Raw genomic sequence first — 17,395 nt, 5'->3', positions numbered from 1 at the left:
AAGGCTCATGCTGGAATGATATGCCTGTGTGCAAAAGGAATTGTTTGTATTCAAATGCCTGTGTCAGAGTCCTGTCTAATATAAATTTGCCTTCACAAACTACTTCTAAGAATTATCAGCCATTACAATATTTATGATTTCATCATTGTCCTTTCTTTTGTCTATCTCAGGATTCATTCAACTGTTCATCCATCCATCCACCCATCAACCCATTTTTGTTTCCCACAATGCTTTAATGGGCCTCTACTATACTTTAGGCTTCATGTTTGGGTTAGGGAGGCAGGGATGAATAAGACATGGTTTCTCTGTTGTCATGCAAATCATGGTACAATCTTTAGTACTTTTGCTCAAGCTGTGTTATGACATTGAAAATCATGAAACATTGTAAACTTATTTTCTGTAAATATTTAAAATAACACAAATAAATTTCCATTAAGTTAACAAAAATGAGAGTTTAAGATTTTTTCTTGAAAAAGAGAGACCTTCTATAGGCACCTTGGTATTGCAGATATGGAACTACCTTTTAAAGTTAGCAAACTTCGATGTCAGTCCTTGCTTATGACTCTAACGTGTATCTTGAGAAGTTTATAAAACCTCTCTGAATTTCGGTTTTCTCACGTGTACATTGTTGATAATAAATACTGCCTAGAGATGCAAAGGCGTGAAGTGAGTAAATGAAGGACTCCAGCACAAGTCCTATTCTGGGTCACAGTTGTCTTGCAGGTGATCTCATGTAATTGTTGCTTTAGCTTGATGTGGTAGGCTTTATTATTACCATTTTACTAGTGAGAAAACTTGGGTTCAGAGAGGAAAAGCAACACAAGTCACAGAGCTAAGGTTAAGGGAAGGACCTATCTGTCTGACTTCAAAGCTATCTGTTTTGTTTGTAAGCAGATCACCTTGATAATGATGTAAAAGCCTTTAATAGTGTGTATTCAGATGTTGCTTATATTACTTTCATATCTCCAGTGGGTAAATTTCTTGTCATTGCCAGATATATTTCAGAAACATATCTGTGAATCTGTTTGGAATAGGAAGATATGGATAGCTTCAGTTTAATGTCCAGTAACTCTGCGATCTGGGACACTTTTTGTGCCTGTAAAATAGGGCAAGCATAGGTCCCAACTCATATGAAGATTGTAAGGAATAAATGAGATAATGTGCACAAATTATTCAGTTTTAATAAGTGTATAATGAATGGTAGCTGTTGAATCATCACCCACTGTGGAATCATATGCTTATCTGATCATAAATTCTTACAATCTAGGCTTCCAAGTACTTTATACACATTTCTGTCATCCTCACCCTTTTATCCATCAAATAATATTTCCTATATGGCCATGATATTGTTTGGCTGTGTCCTTACCCAAATCTAATCTGGAATTGTAGCTCCCACAATTCCCATGTGTTGTGTTGTGGGAAGGACCCAATGAGAGGTAATTGAATTATGGGAGTGGGTCTTTCCCGTGCTATTCTCAGGATAATGAATAAGTCTCATGAGATCTGGTGATTTTATGAGGGGGAGATTCCCTGCACAAGCTCTATTCTCTTGTCTGCCACTACATAAGACATGCCTTTTACCTTCTACTATGATTATGAAGCCTCGGCAGCCACATGGAATTTTGAGTTCGTTAAACCTCTTTCTTTTGTAAATTGCCCACTCTCAGGTATGTCTTTATCAGCAGTGTAAAAGCAGACTAATACAGTAAATTGGTACCAGTAGAGTGGGGTGCCACTGTAGAGATATCTGAAAATGTGGAAGTGACTTTGGAACTGGGTAACAGGCAGAGGTTGGAACAGTTTAAAGGGCTAGAAGAAGACAGGAAATTTGGGGAACATTTGGAACTCCCTAGAGAATTGTTGAATGGCTTTGACCAAAAGCTTGATAGCGATAGAGACAATGAAATCCAGGCTGAAATGGTTTCAGATGGAGATAAGAAATTTGTTGGGAACCAGAGCAAAGGTGACCCTTGTTATGTTGTAGCAAAGAGAATGGCAGCATTTTGCCCCTGCCCTAGAGATTTGAGGAACTTTAAGAGAGATGATTTAGGGTATCAGGCAGAAGAAATTTCTAAGCAGCAAAGCATTCAAAAGGTGACCTGGGTGTTACTAAAGGCATTCAGTTTTGTAAGGGAAGCAGAGCATAAAAGTTCAGAAAATTTGCAGCCTGACAATGTGATAGAACAGAAAATCCCATTTTCTGAAGAAGAATTCAAGCTGGCTGCAGAAATTTGCATGTTATAAGGAGTGAAATGTTAAACACCAAGACAATGAGAAAAATGCCTCCAGAGCATGTCAGAAGTCTTTACAGCAACTCCTTCCCTCACACGCCCAGAGACCCAGGAGGAAAAAAATGGTTTCGTGGGCCAGAAAAGCCCCTAGACTGCACACAGTTCTGGTCCCTCTGCTGTGTGCAGTCTAGGGACTTGTTGCTCTGTGTGCCAGTCACTCCAGCTATGATTGAAAGAGGCCAAGCTACAGATTGAGCCATGGCTTCAGAAGGTGCAAGCCCCAAGGCTTGGCAGCTTCCATGTGGGGTGGAGCCTGTGGGTGCACAGAAGTTAAGAATTGAGGTTTGGGAACCTCTGCTTAGATTTCAGAGGATGTACGGAAATGCCTGGAAGTCCAGGAAGAAGTTTGCTTCAGTGGCAGGACACTCATGGAGAACCTCTGTTAGGGAAGTTCAGAAGGGAAATAATGGGTCGGAGTCCCATCACAGAGTCCCCGCTCGGCTGCTGCCTAGTGGAGCTGTAAGAAGAGGGCTGCTGTTTCCAGCCTCAGAATGGTAGATCCTTGCACTGTGAACCCGGAAAGCTGCAGACACTCAACGTCAACCCATGAAAGCAGCTGGAAGGGAGGCTGTACCCTGCAAAGCCATAGGGTTGAAGCTGCCCAAGACTATGGAAGACCACTTCTTACATTAGTGTGACCTGCATATGAGACATGGAATCAAAAGCGATCATTCTGGAGCTTTAATATTTGACTGCTCTGCTGGATTTCAGATTTGTTGTGATGGGGCCTTTTGCCCCTTCGTTTTGGCCAATTTCTCCAATTTGAAATGGGTGTATTTATCCAACACCTGCATCCCCATTGTATCTAGGAAATAACTAACTTGTTTTTGATTTTACAGGCTCATAGGCAGAAGAGACTTGCCTTGTCTCAGATGAGACTGGACCTTTGAGTTAATGCTGAAATGAGTTAAAATTTTGGAGAACTGTTAGGAAGACATGATTGGTTTTAAAATGTGAGGACATGTGATTTGGGTTAGGCAATGGCTGGAATGAGATGGCTTGGCTGTGTCCCCACCCAAATCTCATCTTGAGTTGTAGCTCTCACAATTTCCATGTGTCATGGGAGGGGCCTGATGGGAGGCAATTGAATCATGAAGACAAGTCTTTCCCATCCTATATTCATGATAGTGAATAAGTCACACAAGATCTTATGGTTTTTTAAGAAGGAGTTCCCCCCCACAAGCTCTCTTCTCTTGTACACCACTGTGTAAGAAAGACAATCAGGCCTTCCACCATGATTGCAAGGCCTCCCCAGCCACATGGAACTGTGAGTCCATTAAACCTTTTTCACTTGTAAATTGCCCAGTCTCATAGGTATGTCTTTGTCAGCAGCATGAAAATGGACTAATACAGACAGACATTTGAAAAAGAAGGAAACAAACCAAGAAGAGGATGCTACAAATTACCTTTTAAATCTCAATGATAAGCACATATATTTCAATTCATTGACTCTAGGCAGAACCCTGTGGAATGACTAGCTAGCATTGTCAACATTTAACTCAAATTCTAGAAAACCTAGGATATAACCTTCTTAACATCAACCATGGTGAAGAATTTTTGGTGATGTCTCCAAAAGCAATTGCAATAAAACAAAAATTGACAAGTGAGACCTAATGAAACTAAAGAGTACCTTCACAACAAAAGAAGCTATCAACAGAATAAACAGTCTACAGAAGGGGAAAAAATATTCACAAACTCTGCATCTGACAAAGGTCTAATACCTAGAATCTATAAGAAACTTAAACAAATAAACAAGCAAAAACAAATTACCTCATTAAAAATGGGCAAAAGATACGAACAAACACTTCTTAAAAGAAGAAATACAAGTGGCCAACAAACATGAAAAAATGTTCCACCTTACTAATCATCAGAGAAATGCAAATCAAATGTCTCATACCTATCAGAATGGGTACTATTAAAGAGTCAAAAAACAGCAGATGCTGGCAAGGCTGTAAAAAAAAGGGAATATTTATACACTGTTGGTGGGAATATAAACTAGTTCAGCTGTGATAGAAAGCAGTTTGGAGATTTCTCAAAGAATTTAAGACAGACTATTCAACACAGCAATCCCATTACTGGGTACATACCCAAAGAAAAATAAATTATTATACCAAAAATATACATGCACTCATATGTTTATTGCTGTGCTATTCACAATAGCAAGACAGGTAATCAACCTAGGTGCCTGTCAACAGTGGATTTGATTTTTTTTTTAAATATGGCACATATACACACCAGGGAATATTATGCAGCTGTGAAAAATGAAGTCATGTCCTTTACAGCAACATGAATGAAGCTGGAGGCCATAATCCTAAGCAAACTAATGAAGGAACAGGAAACCAAATACCACATGTTCTCACTTACAACTGGGAAATAAACATTGAACACACATGGACATGACCATGGGAATAATGGACACTGCAGACTACTAGAGGGGGGAGGTTGGGAGGGGAGCATAGTGGAAAAACTACCTATTGGGTGCTGTGCCCACTACCTGGGTGCAATATATCTATGTAACAAACCAGCAGATGTATCCACTATATCTAAAATAAAAGTTGAAAATTTTTGAAAATCAAATTAAAAATAAAAATGTCATTCTTCTCTTAGAAATTACTAAAAAGAAAGTTAAGTACCCTGTTAGTTAAACTTGGGCTCTGCCTCTACAGGTTGAAATTTCCGTTCCTCCACTTATTAGCTTGTGATATTGGGCTAGTTACTTTTTTCACCCATAAAATGGAGATAATATTACCTAAGTCATAGGATTGTTGAGATAATTAAATGCACCAACATAATATAATATGTATATTATACTGTGAATGCTTATTTATAGTAAGCAATATGAGTCTACTGAAAACTAACCCAAAAGTAATATTTAATTGATAATTTATAACAAGTTTAATGATTAGTAACGAACATGGAGATTTTCTATTTTTGTTTTAATTCTGAAGGTATAATTTTAGAATATGTTAGGAAATGCTCATGGTAAATTGAAAGTTGATTGAAACTATCATCTGAAGTGAAATTAAAATATTAAACATGAAAGCTTACAAAGGACCTGCCCAGGACTATCTTTTTCTCTAAATGTGATGAGGAAGAGGAGAATTCTGACTTTTTTTTGCATTTATTAAACAGTATGAAAATAAACAGCTATGGAAAAAGAGAGATGCCAGACTTCTGGGAACAGGATACAAATCTCACCCAAAGAAGTCATTTGGTATTTCAATCTTTCATAAGAGAGATAATGGAGGAGTCCAAGTGAGTGAATCACTCAATTAACAAAGTATAGGAAAAAGTAGGTGTATGGCTATTTCTAAAGGAAAATTCAAACAGAGATTCACATCAAAACAGAAAGAATCCCTGCATCCCTGCAATACAGAGAAGAGGGTAACAGAACCCATAGAGAAGAGATCCAAGGTTCATGACAGCCCAAAGAGCAAAGATACAAATTGAATCTATTTGACAAGGCTTCCACATTGTGTTTCTTGCTAATGGAGAAGTACGAATGGCGAGCATGACTGTAGAACATATTGTGGAATGAGTGTAGGTGAAACATAGGGTATTGTAGTAATTAAGCATCTGCTTTACCTCAATTCTTAAGCCTACCTGTTGGTGTGACCTGACACCTCCTGCAAATCCTCCAAATCCTAAATTAATATTGCATGAATTTGGCTTTAAAAAACCATAACCATTCAATGTTTCCTACTGTTTCCTTTCTCTTTCCTGCCCTCCTTCCTTCCTTTGTTCCTTCCTCCCTCCCTCCCTCCCTCCCTCTTTTTTCTCACTTTTTCTTTCTTTCTTTCTTTTTTATATTTTTCATATTTTTCCTTTCTATTATCAAATCAGTGGTATTACTTCTCTTATTCCTTCCTTCATTCTTTCCTTCCTTCCCTTCTTTCTTTTCCTTCCTTCCTTCCTTCCCTTCTTTCTTTTCCTTCCTTCCTTCCTTCCCTTCTTTCTTTTCCTTCCTTCCTTCCCTTCTTTCCCTTCCTTCCTTCCTTCCTTCCTTCCTTCCTTCCTTCCTTCCTTCCTTCCTTCCTTCCTTCCTTCTCTCTTTCTTTCTCTCACCTTGTTGCCCAGGCCAAAGTGCAGTGGTGTGATCTCAGCTCACTGCAACCTCGAACTCTTGGGTTCAAGCTATTTTCTTGCCTCCACCTCCCAAGTAGCTGGGACTACAGGTGCACACCACTACGCCCGGCTAATGGTTGTATACCTAGTAGAGATAGGGTTTCACTATGTTAGCCAGGCTGTTCTCTAACTTTTGACCTCAAGTGACCTGCCTGCCTTGGCCTCCTAAAGTGCAGGGATTACCTTTCCCAGCATGTTTCCTTTCTTTATCCATAGGTGTCACTGATATCCAGAACAATGGCATTGCCCACTGATTCTACCTCTGTAACTTACTTCCCCAGCTGCAGACACTCCCATAAATATATCAATGTTTATAGGACAGGACACGTTTGGTGGCTATAAATTTGATATTAAAAAAATTATTTGTGGAATATGAAATATAAAAAACTGGAAACCTGTTTTACAATACCGTAATTCTATAGACATGGATATGCATTTTCTCATTCAATATGCTTTAATAATTTAATAGTAAGTTATTAAAATTTTAAAATAATTATTAATAGTAAAACATTAATGATAGATATTTACATCTGTTTGCCCATTAATTTGTTCAGCAAATATTTATGGAGTGCTGATTATGTTTAAAGCATTGGAGACCCTTTCTGAGGGTCGCAGAGACCTTTTGTCAATTACTATGTGCATATTGAAGGACTGATGCAAGCATGCATTTTATGAGTGTTGAAGGAAGCCTAGTGAACTTCACTAACTTAGTGGTCAATCTAGTATCAAATTATCATCTTTGAAATTCACCTCTGAAAATCATCTCTGAATTCCACCTGTCAGGGTGGAATCTTTGCCACCCTGACAGGTTGCAGAAGCTAATAAGGAAGTCTGGACTCTAAGGAGCTGAGGACTCCAGGGAATTATAGCCATGGTTCTGGCATCTGACAGCCCTCTAGACTGGGAGACGTCCCCTAACTTCTGTTTGCCTCAAATTCCTTGCTTTAAAGTGGGAGTTAACGATACTTGTGATTATTGTTCTGCTTAGCCACAAGACTGTCTTGGCTATTACAGGAAATAACATACATAAAGATGTTTGGAAAATAGTATAAGTCTAAACAATGGTGAAATATTATTATCAAATATTATATGATAATATCATGGATGTTTAATATCATTATTTTAACTGTATATAGTTATGCCAAGGAATCTTCTTTTTTCCTATTCTTTGCACATGGAAAGCCCCATTTTGAAAAACAATATCCAAGTAATTCATATATTTTTTCTTCAAAATGTAATGGGAAGAATTGTAGAGAATAGGGACGTTTTCCCAATATTGAGCTTGTTTTCTTGTTCTCCCACAAGGAGACCCTGGGTCTTCTAGAATGGAGGCAGGTGTCTCTGCAGCTATTTACCTCTCAATCTGCATTTGGCCCCCAAGTACCCACCATAAGGGACAAGTAAGCACAGCGAAAGAGAAAACGCTATAAAGGCTTACTTTTGTCAAGATTGCTGAAAGGAGGCTTGTTTTAAAACACATAAACACCCTCCTTCCACACACACACAAAATCAAAACCAGTTAGGACACAATATAACATAGTGTTTAATTAACCTTTTCTAAAATCTTAACTATTGAACTTGGCAACATGAAATAATGCTAACAATTTTTATACAAAAACATTGATTTGAAACACAGAGATTAATTAATCCAGAATGCTATCATAACTCCAGAAATTTTTAAAAATCCAATGGAGATTGACTCCACTAAAGACATCTCACTAGCAGTCCTCTGGCACATCAGGTACCTGGTTACTGACAGACAGTACAGCAAACAAGCCATCTATAAAACAGAACTGAACTTACCGATACATCATGGACAGGAGGAAGAATATGATCTCACAGATCTGCACCCACTTAACTCCACTTTCTAATCAGCTATATGACATCTCTAGATGCATAGGAAGTCTATGGCTCAAAGAAATAAGGAAACAAATTACAAGTAGTCGAAATGAAACTAGTTGGACAAGTCTGAACAGAGACGTTTCAACCCATAGAATACCTTGAAGAAAGCCAGAGACAGCATAGTCCCTACCAGAAAGCAATATATTTTTTTGGTCTGGACTAATTTTATTAAAGGAGAAGAAACTGGTTACAAAGATTTGAATGAAAAATATCTTAGGAATATACCAGAATTAAGAGTTTAAAGAAGATTATTGGTAAGTATACAAGTATCTTAAACTTTCACATAAAAGCTCTCGATAAAAACACTCAGATCTTCTTAAAACCTAAATACATATATAAATATGACTCAAGAAATACTCTGTAAATTCTTGTTGAGCAGCAGGTATCTCTGTATCCACTATATCTAAAATAAAAGTTGAAAATTTTAAAAATGAAATTTTAGTTATTGCAAATAAATAGTACTCATCAAAGGCCAGTCATTAATACTTTACATGCATTATCTTATTTAATACTTCACAACAGTGGGGAGGAATTAACCTCATTTTACAGAAATGAAAACTGAGGCTCACAGATGTGAAATAATTTGACTAGTCTCATATTTCTGTAAACGATAGAGCCAGTATTTCAAAACCTCCAGGTTTTTCTGACACCACAGATTCTCCTCTTTATCAATTAGAATTACTATATGAATGGTGCTTGATACAAATCTAGCTCTAAAAAATAATAGTTTATTTTCCCCATCACTAGCTGATTGTGGACGTTGTGGGTGGGGAAAAAGCAGCCCTTGGCTACTATTTAAGTCTATCTTTCCTCCACTTGGTCTATGTTGCTATTGAAACTTGTGGTTGTATAGCGTAGTTCTTGTGTTGTGTTTTTTAGTTCCATCAGGTTAGTTAGCTTCCTTTTTAAACTGGCTATTTTTGTTATCACCTCCTGTATTGTTTTATTATGATTCTTAGCTACTTTGTGTTGGCTTAGAACGTGCTTCTTCAGCTAAGTGAAGTTTGTCATTATCCACCTTCCAAAGACTACTTCTGTCAGTTTAGCCATCTTAGCCGCAGCCCAGTTCTGTGCCTTTGCTGTAAAAGTGTTGTGGTCATCTGGAGGAGTAGAAGCACTCTGGCCTTTTCAGTTTTCAGCATTTTTGCACCATATTTTTCTCATCTTTGTGGGCTTATCTACCTCTAATCTCTGTGGTTGCTGACCTTTGAATAGGGTTCTGCGAGATCTTTTCCGTTGATTTTGTTGTTGCTGCTTTCTGTTTCTTTGTTTTTTAAAGATTCAGGCAACTCAGAGCTTCTGTTCTTTCTGGGGGTCCACTTCAGACCCTAGTTGCCTTGGTCCCTCCCATACCTGAAGATCTCACCAGAACAGCAAAGATGGAAGCCTGCTCCTTCCTTTGGCAGCTCCATCCCAGGGGGCACCAGCCTGATGCTGAATACCCCTGTTGGAGGTGTCTGGAGACTCACATTGGGAGTTCTTACCCAGTCAGGAGTAACTGGATCAGAGGCCTGCTTAAAGAAACAGTCTGACTGCCTCTTGGCATAGCAGGTGTGCTGCACTAATTTCCTGGCCTCTCCAGAGTCAGCAGCCTAGAAAGGCGAAGTCAACTGAACCACAGAAATAAGAGTTGCCCTTCCCCTGGGGACTCCATTTCAAGAAGACATTAGAGTTCTGTCCATATAAACCTTACTGGAGTCGCTGAGATTCCCGCAGGGAGTCCCCACACAGTAAGGAGGTCCTGGGTCCTGAGATTGTTCTGGGTCCCACTTAAAGAATCAGTGTGGCCATGATCTGCACGGGAACTTTGTCCATCTCAGGCAGTCTCCAGGCTGCTGCTGCTGGTGAGCTCCAATTCCAAGCCAGTGGATCTTAACTTGTGTAGTGTCGTGGGAGTGGGGACTGCATAACCATGCCATTTGGGTTCCTATATTCACCCCTTTCGAGGGGAATGCATGGATGGATCTCTTACCTTGCCATAATTCCTGGGTCTGGAGTATGCAAAACTCCTGGGTCTCTGTGAGTGCCAGTTAGTGCAGTTAGTTACAAGTATTTGTTATAAATATGATATTTATTTACCAGAGTTACATAGAAGTTTAATGTCCAAAACTTTCTTTTTATATTGCCTGCAACTCTGAGAAATGAAATTTTATGTTGATTATTTTGCAAAGAATGCTAGGATAGTTCTTTACTACTTATTCTAACTACCCTGGGATTTTTATTCAGTGTGAGGAAACCGTTCTTCGTCCTTCAACAATTAAATACAAAGATTGATTATTGATTCTAGTCTAATCTGAAGAAAATGTACTGGAATACAACCTGAAAGTGACTTAGTACATGATATTGGCTGTTACAGAATTCCTGGGTCATAGAGCATACATATATGCAATTCAACTAAAATTTACTGCTACTACGAGCATTCTGTGATGGTTCTACATCCTTGCCTACGCTCAACTTACTCCATTTGTTTATTAGATATAAAGTTGTGCCTTAGTTTTGTTTTAATTGTAGTCCTCTGAATACTCATTATTTGGGCCTTTTTAAAATATCCTTGCTAGGATTTTGTGTTTGTAAATGTTTTTTCATGTGCTTTACCCATGTTTCTACTGAGATTACTGTTTTCCTAGTTGATTTAGTTGATTTGCAGGATTATCCTGCATATTGTAGATATCAGTACATTGTCCATTTTAGATAATTTATCTTCCTCAATTCTATGTGTAGTGTTAGTTTATTAGTTGCATAGCAGAAATAGTCAATAGTCAAACGTATCTTATTTTTGCCTTGCATTTAATACTTTCTAAGGATTTCTGTAACAATTTATTCCTTATCCTATGTTGCAAAGACATTCTTCCTTTTTTAGTATTAACATGATCAGTTTTTACTCAGATCACTAATCAGTTTTTGGAGTCTGCCTTTGTGTCATTTTTGGTAAGGTTCTATGGTTGTGGTGATCCTGAAAATGCGTGTCTCTAAGATCTCATGCTTTGGAGAATGTAATTGACAAATGGCTCAGCTTCTGTGCTGTGAGACCAATGCTGCACTCATACTGAGGCCACATTTCCCATGAGCTCCTCCTAGCCTGTGACTAAGCACAGCAGGGTTTTTAAGGTAAGCCCATTTCTGAAAGATGTGGAATTCCTTTGATGAGTCACTATGACTTGAGGACTCCCCAAAGGCTTGGCCAAATCTTCTTAAAACTGCACTGCAATGTGCAACTCTTTCTATCCAACTCTTTTTACTTCCTTCTATGCTACCCAAGGGTGGGAGCTGCATGGCATTAAGGGTCTCTATGACTCTTCCAGCAAGCATACTATTTTCTTCACAGAAGTTTTTTAAAATAATTATCTTGCACCTCAAATCTCATCTTGAGGTCTGATAGAGTGGTCTTAGAAAATGTGGAACTGATTAGCTCACCTCACTGTGTGTTGGGTGGAGGATGCCATGCTGAATGGCTGTAAGGCAGAGACAATCCCAAGCATAAGGTGGCAGGTGCATTGTAAAGGATTTCAGCAGCAGTAGCCTGGGAAAACTTTTTGGTGCTTCCTGATAGAGGGGACACCATTGTAGGTGACAGTCCAGGCAGCTGAAAGATAGAAGAGAAGAATGCCTCTTACAAAGATAGTGGAGTTGGCTGGTTACTGTTAAATTGCATCAGCATCCTGCATAGGGATAAGGAGAAACCGAAGACCATTTGAAATACGTTAAAGGCTAAGTGTGAGAACCAGTTACAAAAAAGCTCTTATTTCCTGCAAAGGAAGAATAGACATAGCCAAGCAGCAGTCTAAATATCTAATACTTAGATTCCCAGAGTTTGAATGCTTAGTCAAAGCTGATTTGATATGCTTTGGTCAGGGTCCTAATTGGAAAAACCCAGGGACTTGAAATACAAGATGGGACAACTGGATGGATGTCTTTGAGGATGCTGGTTCCGCAGACCCCCTGAGGCAGCTCTTCTCCCCTGCTGAAACATGCTATAGAGCTGTTTTTTGTTTTGTGTGAGACAGAGTCTTGCTCTGTCACCCAGGCTGGAGTGCAATGGCATAATCTCAGCTCACTGCAACCTCCACCACCCAGGTTTAAGCGATTCTCCTGCCTCAGCCTCCCAAGTAGCTGGGATTACAGGTGCATGCCACTGCACCCGGCTAATTTTTATATTTTTAAGTAGAGACAGGGTTTTGCCATGTTGGTCAGGCTGGTCTCGAACCCATGACCTCGTGATCCGCCCACCTCGGCCTCCCAAAGGACTGGGATTACAGGTGTGAGCCACTGTGCCCGGCAAGCTATAGAGCTATTTCTCCCAAAAGGCAACAGGTGCCTCCTCACGAGATATTCTCACCTCTTCATGACAACCAGGTCAGTGGCTCAGCTAGTAACATACCTGGCCTGATAAGGTAAAAAAAGAGACTACGTACTAAAAGAATTGTGAGAATTGGTGAGTATGTATTGGCTCCTGATATAAGGTTTTGAGAGTGGTTGATCATGGAGGACTGAATGAAAGATTGGATAAGTAAGAATTCATTCACTTAGGAGCACTTTCTCAAGACACGGAATTTGACAACCTAGCAAAAACTCAAGGAGCAAGCCTGCTAAGGTAGCTCTTAGCATCGTGGAGGAACCCAGATCCAGGATTGAATACAGATGAAATGTCCCAGTTGCCCTAGAAGACAGTAGAGAAAGAAATAAAGTGGCTGAGAAAAGTGGGCCTCTTGAAATGGATAATTATGTGAGGACAGAAGACCCACCAGGGGATCTGTTTCATGGGGAAGCCCAGAGGACATATCATTTATGAAAGTTACTAGAAATGGGCTGATGAGAAGAGCTTGAGAATAACGAAGAAGTTCAATGATTGCTCTCTGTTGCAGATGAAGGCTGCAACTACGGTCCTGAGATTGTCCTAGGGATGATGGAGCCTTGAAGTAATAGAGGCCAAGTGTCAGTGCTTAACTGCCAAAGCCAGGAACCCACAGTGAGCTTTAACAAACAGCAAGGTTGGAGGGACAGCTATGGAAGTTTTTCCCACAAAGAATTGTCGAGACAGTTCAAAAAGTATGGTATTTTTAGGTGAAAATAGGCAGCTAGCCAGGGTGCCAATTAACATCTACAACCAAAGAAGAAATAAAAAGGCAAATATGGAAGATCAGGAGGCCCTGTATGATCACCCCAACAGAAAGCAATTGAGGCAGTTTTCAGATCCAGAATAGGCTGAAGGTGTGGCTAAGTCCCTAGGAGGAAGAACCTTGTTACACCATGATAATTATATACAGTGATGATTCCCTAAGTGCTTCCCCCAGGGGACATATAGCCTTTTACTTACTGGGTGACTATACAAAAGACAAAGGGAATACCCACATATTTCAAAAACTATTAGAAACAGGATCTGAGTTGATACTGATACCAGAGACACATAGCATCATTATAGCTCCTGTTAGTGTGGAGATTTATGGGAGCCAATTATGTCCTGGATATGAGATTCTAGGTATATAGTTCCTTTCTCTTAGTACTTTTAAAACATTACTTTATTGACATCTCATTTCCAGTATTGCTGCTGAGAAAACTGATGTCATATTATTATTGTTTCTTTATAGATGAACTGCTCTTTCTTTATGATAGCCTTTATAATGTTTTTAATTTAAATTCCACTGAAATATATCAAGGTATGGGTTTTTCCTTATTTCTTCTATTTGGAACTCTATAAGCTTTTTAATATATAGTTTTAAATTTTCTTTTATTATTAAAATCTTACCTTCATTAGTTTTAAAAATATTTTCTCATCTTAATTTTTTAAATTTTGTGATCCATTTGAGAATCTTGTAGTTGGGATATTGTCATTTCTACTTCTCTATCCTTCATAGCTGTATTTTTTTAAATTTATTTTTCTATTTTAATCCTTTCCTTCTTCCTTTCTGGGAGAGTTCTTCAATTTGAACTTGCAATTTGTCAATTTATTTTTCAGTTATAACTATCCTATTATTTAGCTTATCAGCTGTGCTTTTGTATTTCAACTCTTATATTTTCCATGTCTAATATTTTTGTTCTCTTTTTATCCATGCTTCTTCTTGTTTCAGATTATTAATGTGAGTAATAACAAATAGTTCATATTTTCCCTTATATCTTTAGGTATTGTTACAATATTTATTTTACATCCTGTGTTTATGCTAATGCTTCTTCTTCAGAGACTATATGTTATCTTGTCTGCTGTCTTTCTTATGAAGAAGTTGTACAGTTTGAAGTTTACTTATTTAGACTATGATTTCACATTTTTCCAGGAGCGTCAGCTGCTTTATCAGGCAGTATGGGCTGTGGAAGGGCCAAAGGGCATGTGTTTACTTCTATAGGTCACAATGAGTTCAAGGAACAGATTGGGGATGAATCCAAGGGTAGAGAATTCCAGAGGCCACAACACCTATTATTGATCATTCTCACTTGACCTTCTGTCAGTTGATTTTCCAGTGGGAATTTCACTGATAAATTCTTAAGAGTGAAGCAGCACTAGGAAGAAACAGTTTCTTTTAATTTTAATGCAACAGCCCTGGAGATCTTGAGGTGTAAAGGTGAGAAGACAATACCGGAAAGCAGCTAATTAGTGTTACCTTTTCCAGAAACTTCTCTCCTTAGCAGGCTTTGTCTCCTGTGCTTTCAAAATTGGTGGTCTGAGACTAGTTTCTGTTATAATAAGAAGGTAAACATTGTCTGAAGGCAATGTAGGGCAATACACGGTGTTGGGAGATGTAAGAGAAAAACTTAAAAAGCCTTTCTCTTAACTATCCTCTCATTCTACTCTAGGCTTCAGCCAACTACCTCCCTACACACTCCATCTAGTTCAAGATAGCTCCAGTCTGCTAGTTCTGGCCTAGAATCCAGGTTTACTTCTTTCCTATATAGTTTGTTTAGGGTTGATGTGGAGGAGGGAACAAGTGTCTTGTGCTAGTACGCTATTTTGGTAGAAGTGAAAGCCTATGTGTGAGTGTGCATGGATGTGTATACATATGCATACATATATACACACATATGTGTGTGTACTTACCAAATGATCTTGTTTCTGAAACAAAAAGTATATAAACACTTTATTAGTGAAGATATATTTATTTATTTAATAAACCCTTAATTAGTGAATAGATATATTTATTTATGTTTGTATAAACAGAAATAACATAAATGGATATACAAAAATTTAAACTTTGATTTGCTTAGGAGAAAAATCAGGGAGAGACTGTTAGATTTTTCTTTGTATGACTCTATGTTGGGAAACAGCTCATATAACTTTGTAGCTTGAAATGAAATTACAGTTGACTCTTCAACAACATGAGGGTTACAGCTGATGATCCCATATGGTCAAAAGTCATGTATAACTTTTGACTCTCCCAAAACTTAACCATGTATAGCCTACTGTTGACTGGAATTCTTATTGGCAAGATAAAAAGGTGATTGACATATATTTTTTAATGTTATGTGTATTATGGCTACAATACAGTAAGAGAAAGAAAATGTTATTAAAATCATAAGGAACAATATATTTACTATTTATTATGTGGAAGTGGATCATCATAAAAATCTTCAACCTCATTTTTTTCCCATTGAGCAGGCTGAGGAGGAAGAAGAGAAGGGATTGGTCTGACTGTCTCAGGGGTGCCAGAGGTAGAAAAAAAATCCACATATAAGTATGGATATGGTTAGGCGCTGCCCCCTCCCAAATCTCATCTTGAATTGTTGCTTCCATAATCCCCATGTGTCATGGAGGGACCCAATTGAGTCATGGGGACGGGTCTTTCCCATGCTGTTCTCATGGTAGTGAATAAGTCTCATAAGACCTGATGGTTTTATAAAGGGCAGTTCCCCTGCACAAGCTCTCTTACCTGCCATCATGTGAGACATGCCTTTATTCCTCCTTGCCTTCTGCCATGATTGGGAAGCCTCCCTAGCCATATAGAACTGTGAGTCCATTAAACCTCTTTCTTTTATAAATTACCCAGTCTTGGGTATGTCTTTATTGGCAGCATAAGAACAGACTAATACAGGTCCCATGCGGTTCAAATCCATGTTGTGCAAGGGTAAACTATACAGTAAACTATATTTTTTAAATAAAGTGGACCAGCAGATGGCAGCATACTGTAATGAATTTGCTCAAACGTGATTGCTTCTCCTGAACAATGTGGGTCCTAGTGACCTGCTGTTTCCACATTTCCTGGATTTAATTATAGTGAAATGACATTAACGGATTATGCAATCTGATTCTTGTTGTATTTGGGTTGGCTGCTTGCTTAAATAGTCATGTGTGGTTTTTAATCTGTGTGACTAAGTCACTCTGATGCTCTTGATTAGTTGTTACTCCTGCTTGGTTGCCATTAGCATATCTTCCTGGCTTAGCAGAAATATTCTCTTAATTTAAAAAACAACAAAAATTCTTTTTGATTCTTTAATATGCTATTAAGTAGAGAAGTTCTGTCATTTTTTTCTAAGGTTGAAAATCCAGTTTCTGACCATTTCAGCCTCAACCATGAGTCTCTGGTGGTCCCTTTTCCACTAGTGGACTGGTACCACTAGAGAAAGAAGGATCTAAAAGTAGTGCTATGCCTGACCAATGCCAGCCCTGAAAAAGTATGTTACTTTGGACAGCAGTTGTCAAAAACACTTTATGTGATTTTAAGAATGGAGACTTAGTTTTATATACTATTGTATATTCAACAGCTAGACTACTCACTACCTGACACATAGAGGTTTAAAAAATGCTTGTTAGATAAATAAGTAATTCTGTAAGTTGGTGCCTTGAATATTTTAGGTCAGTGATGTCCAACAGAATGTTTTTTAAATGATGGAAGTGTTCTGTATCTGTGCTGCTCAAAATGGTAATCACTAAGCTCATGTGAATATTTTGTGCTTAAAATGTGATTAGTATGACAGTAATGACTAAATGTGACTTATATGAGGAAATAAGTTATTTTATTTTAATCTAAATAGCTTCAGCTGGGTAGTGGCTCACATATTAGATAGTGAGCTTTTAGTGCTTAGTGATGTTATGCAATTTTCTATTCTCCACTGTTAAGTGTTAATAGGTGATGATGGGCTGAGCCTTCTGCCTC

The 17,395-nt window shown here is 38.3% G+C and overlaps 1 protein-coding gene across 1 annotated transcript in view; it reads right to left on the bottom strand.

The window, feature by feature from the left end:
* Nucleotides 1-8,330, bottom strand: part of TMPRSS11A (transmembrane serine protease 11A) — a 58,434-nt gene extending 50,104 nt beyond the window's left edge. The window contains exon 1 of the mRNA XM_008993243.5: nucleotides 8,220-8,330. Coding sequence (XP_008991491.2) covers nucleotides 8,220-8,230 — 11 coding nt within the window. The 5' untranslated portion in view covers nucleotides 8,231-8,330. The remainder of the gene's footprint in view (nucleotides 1-8,219) is intronic.
* Between the last annotated feature and the right edge of the window lie 9,065 nt (nucleotides 8,331-17,395).

This window comes from Callithrix jacchus, chromosome 3 (genome assembly GCF_049354715.1).
Source record: "Callithrix jacchus isolate 240 chromosome 3, calJac240_pri, whole genome shotgun sequence".
Taxonomy (NCBI): domain Eukaryota; kingdom Metazoa; phylum Chordata; class Mammalia; order Primates; family Cebidae; genus Callithrix; species Callithrix jacchus.
Note: the sequence above shows the minus strand (reverse complement) of the source record. Positions and strands in the feature narration are given on the sequence as shown.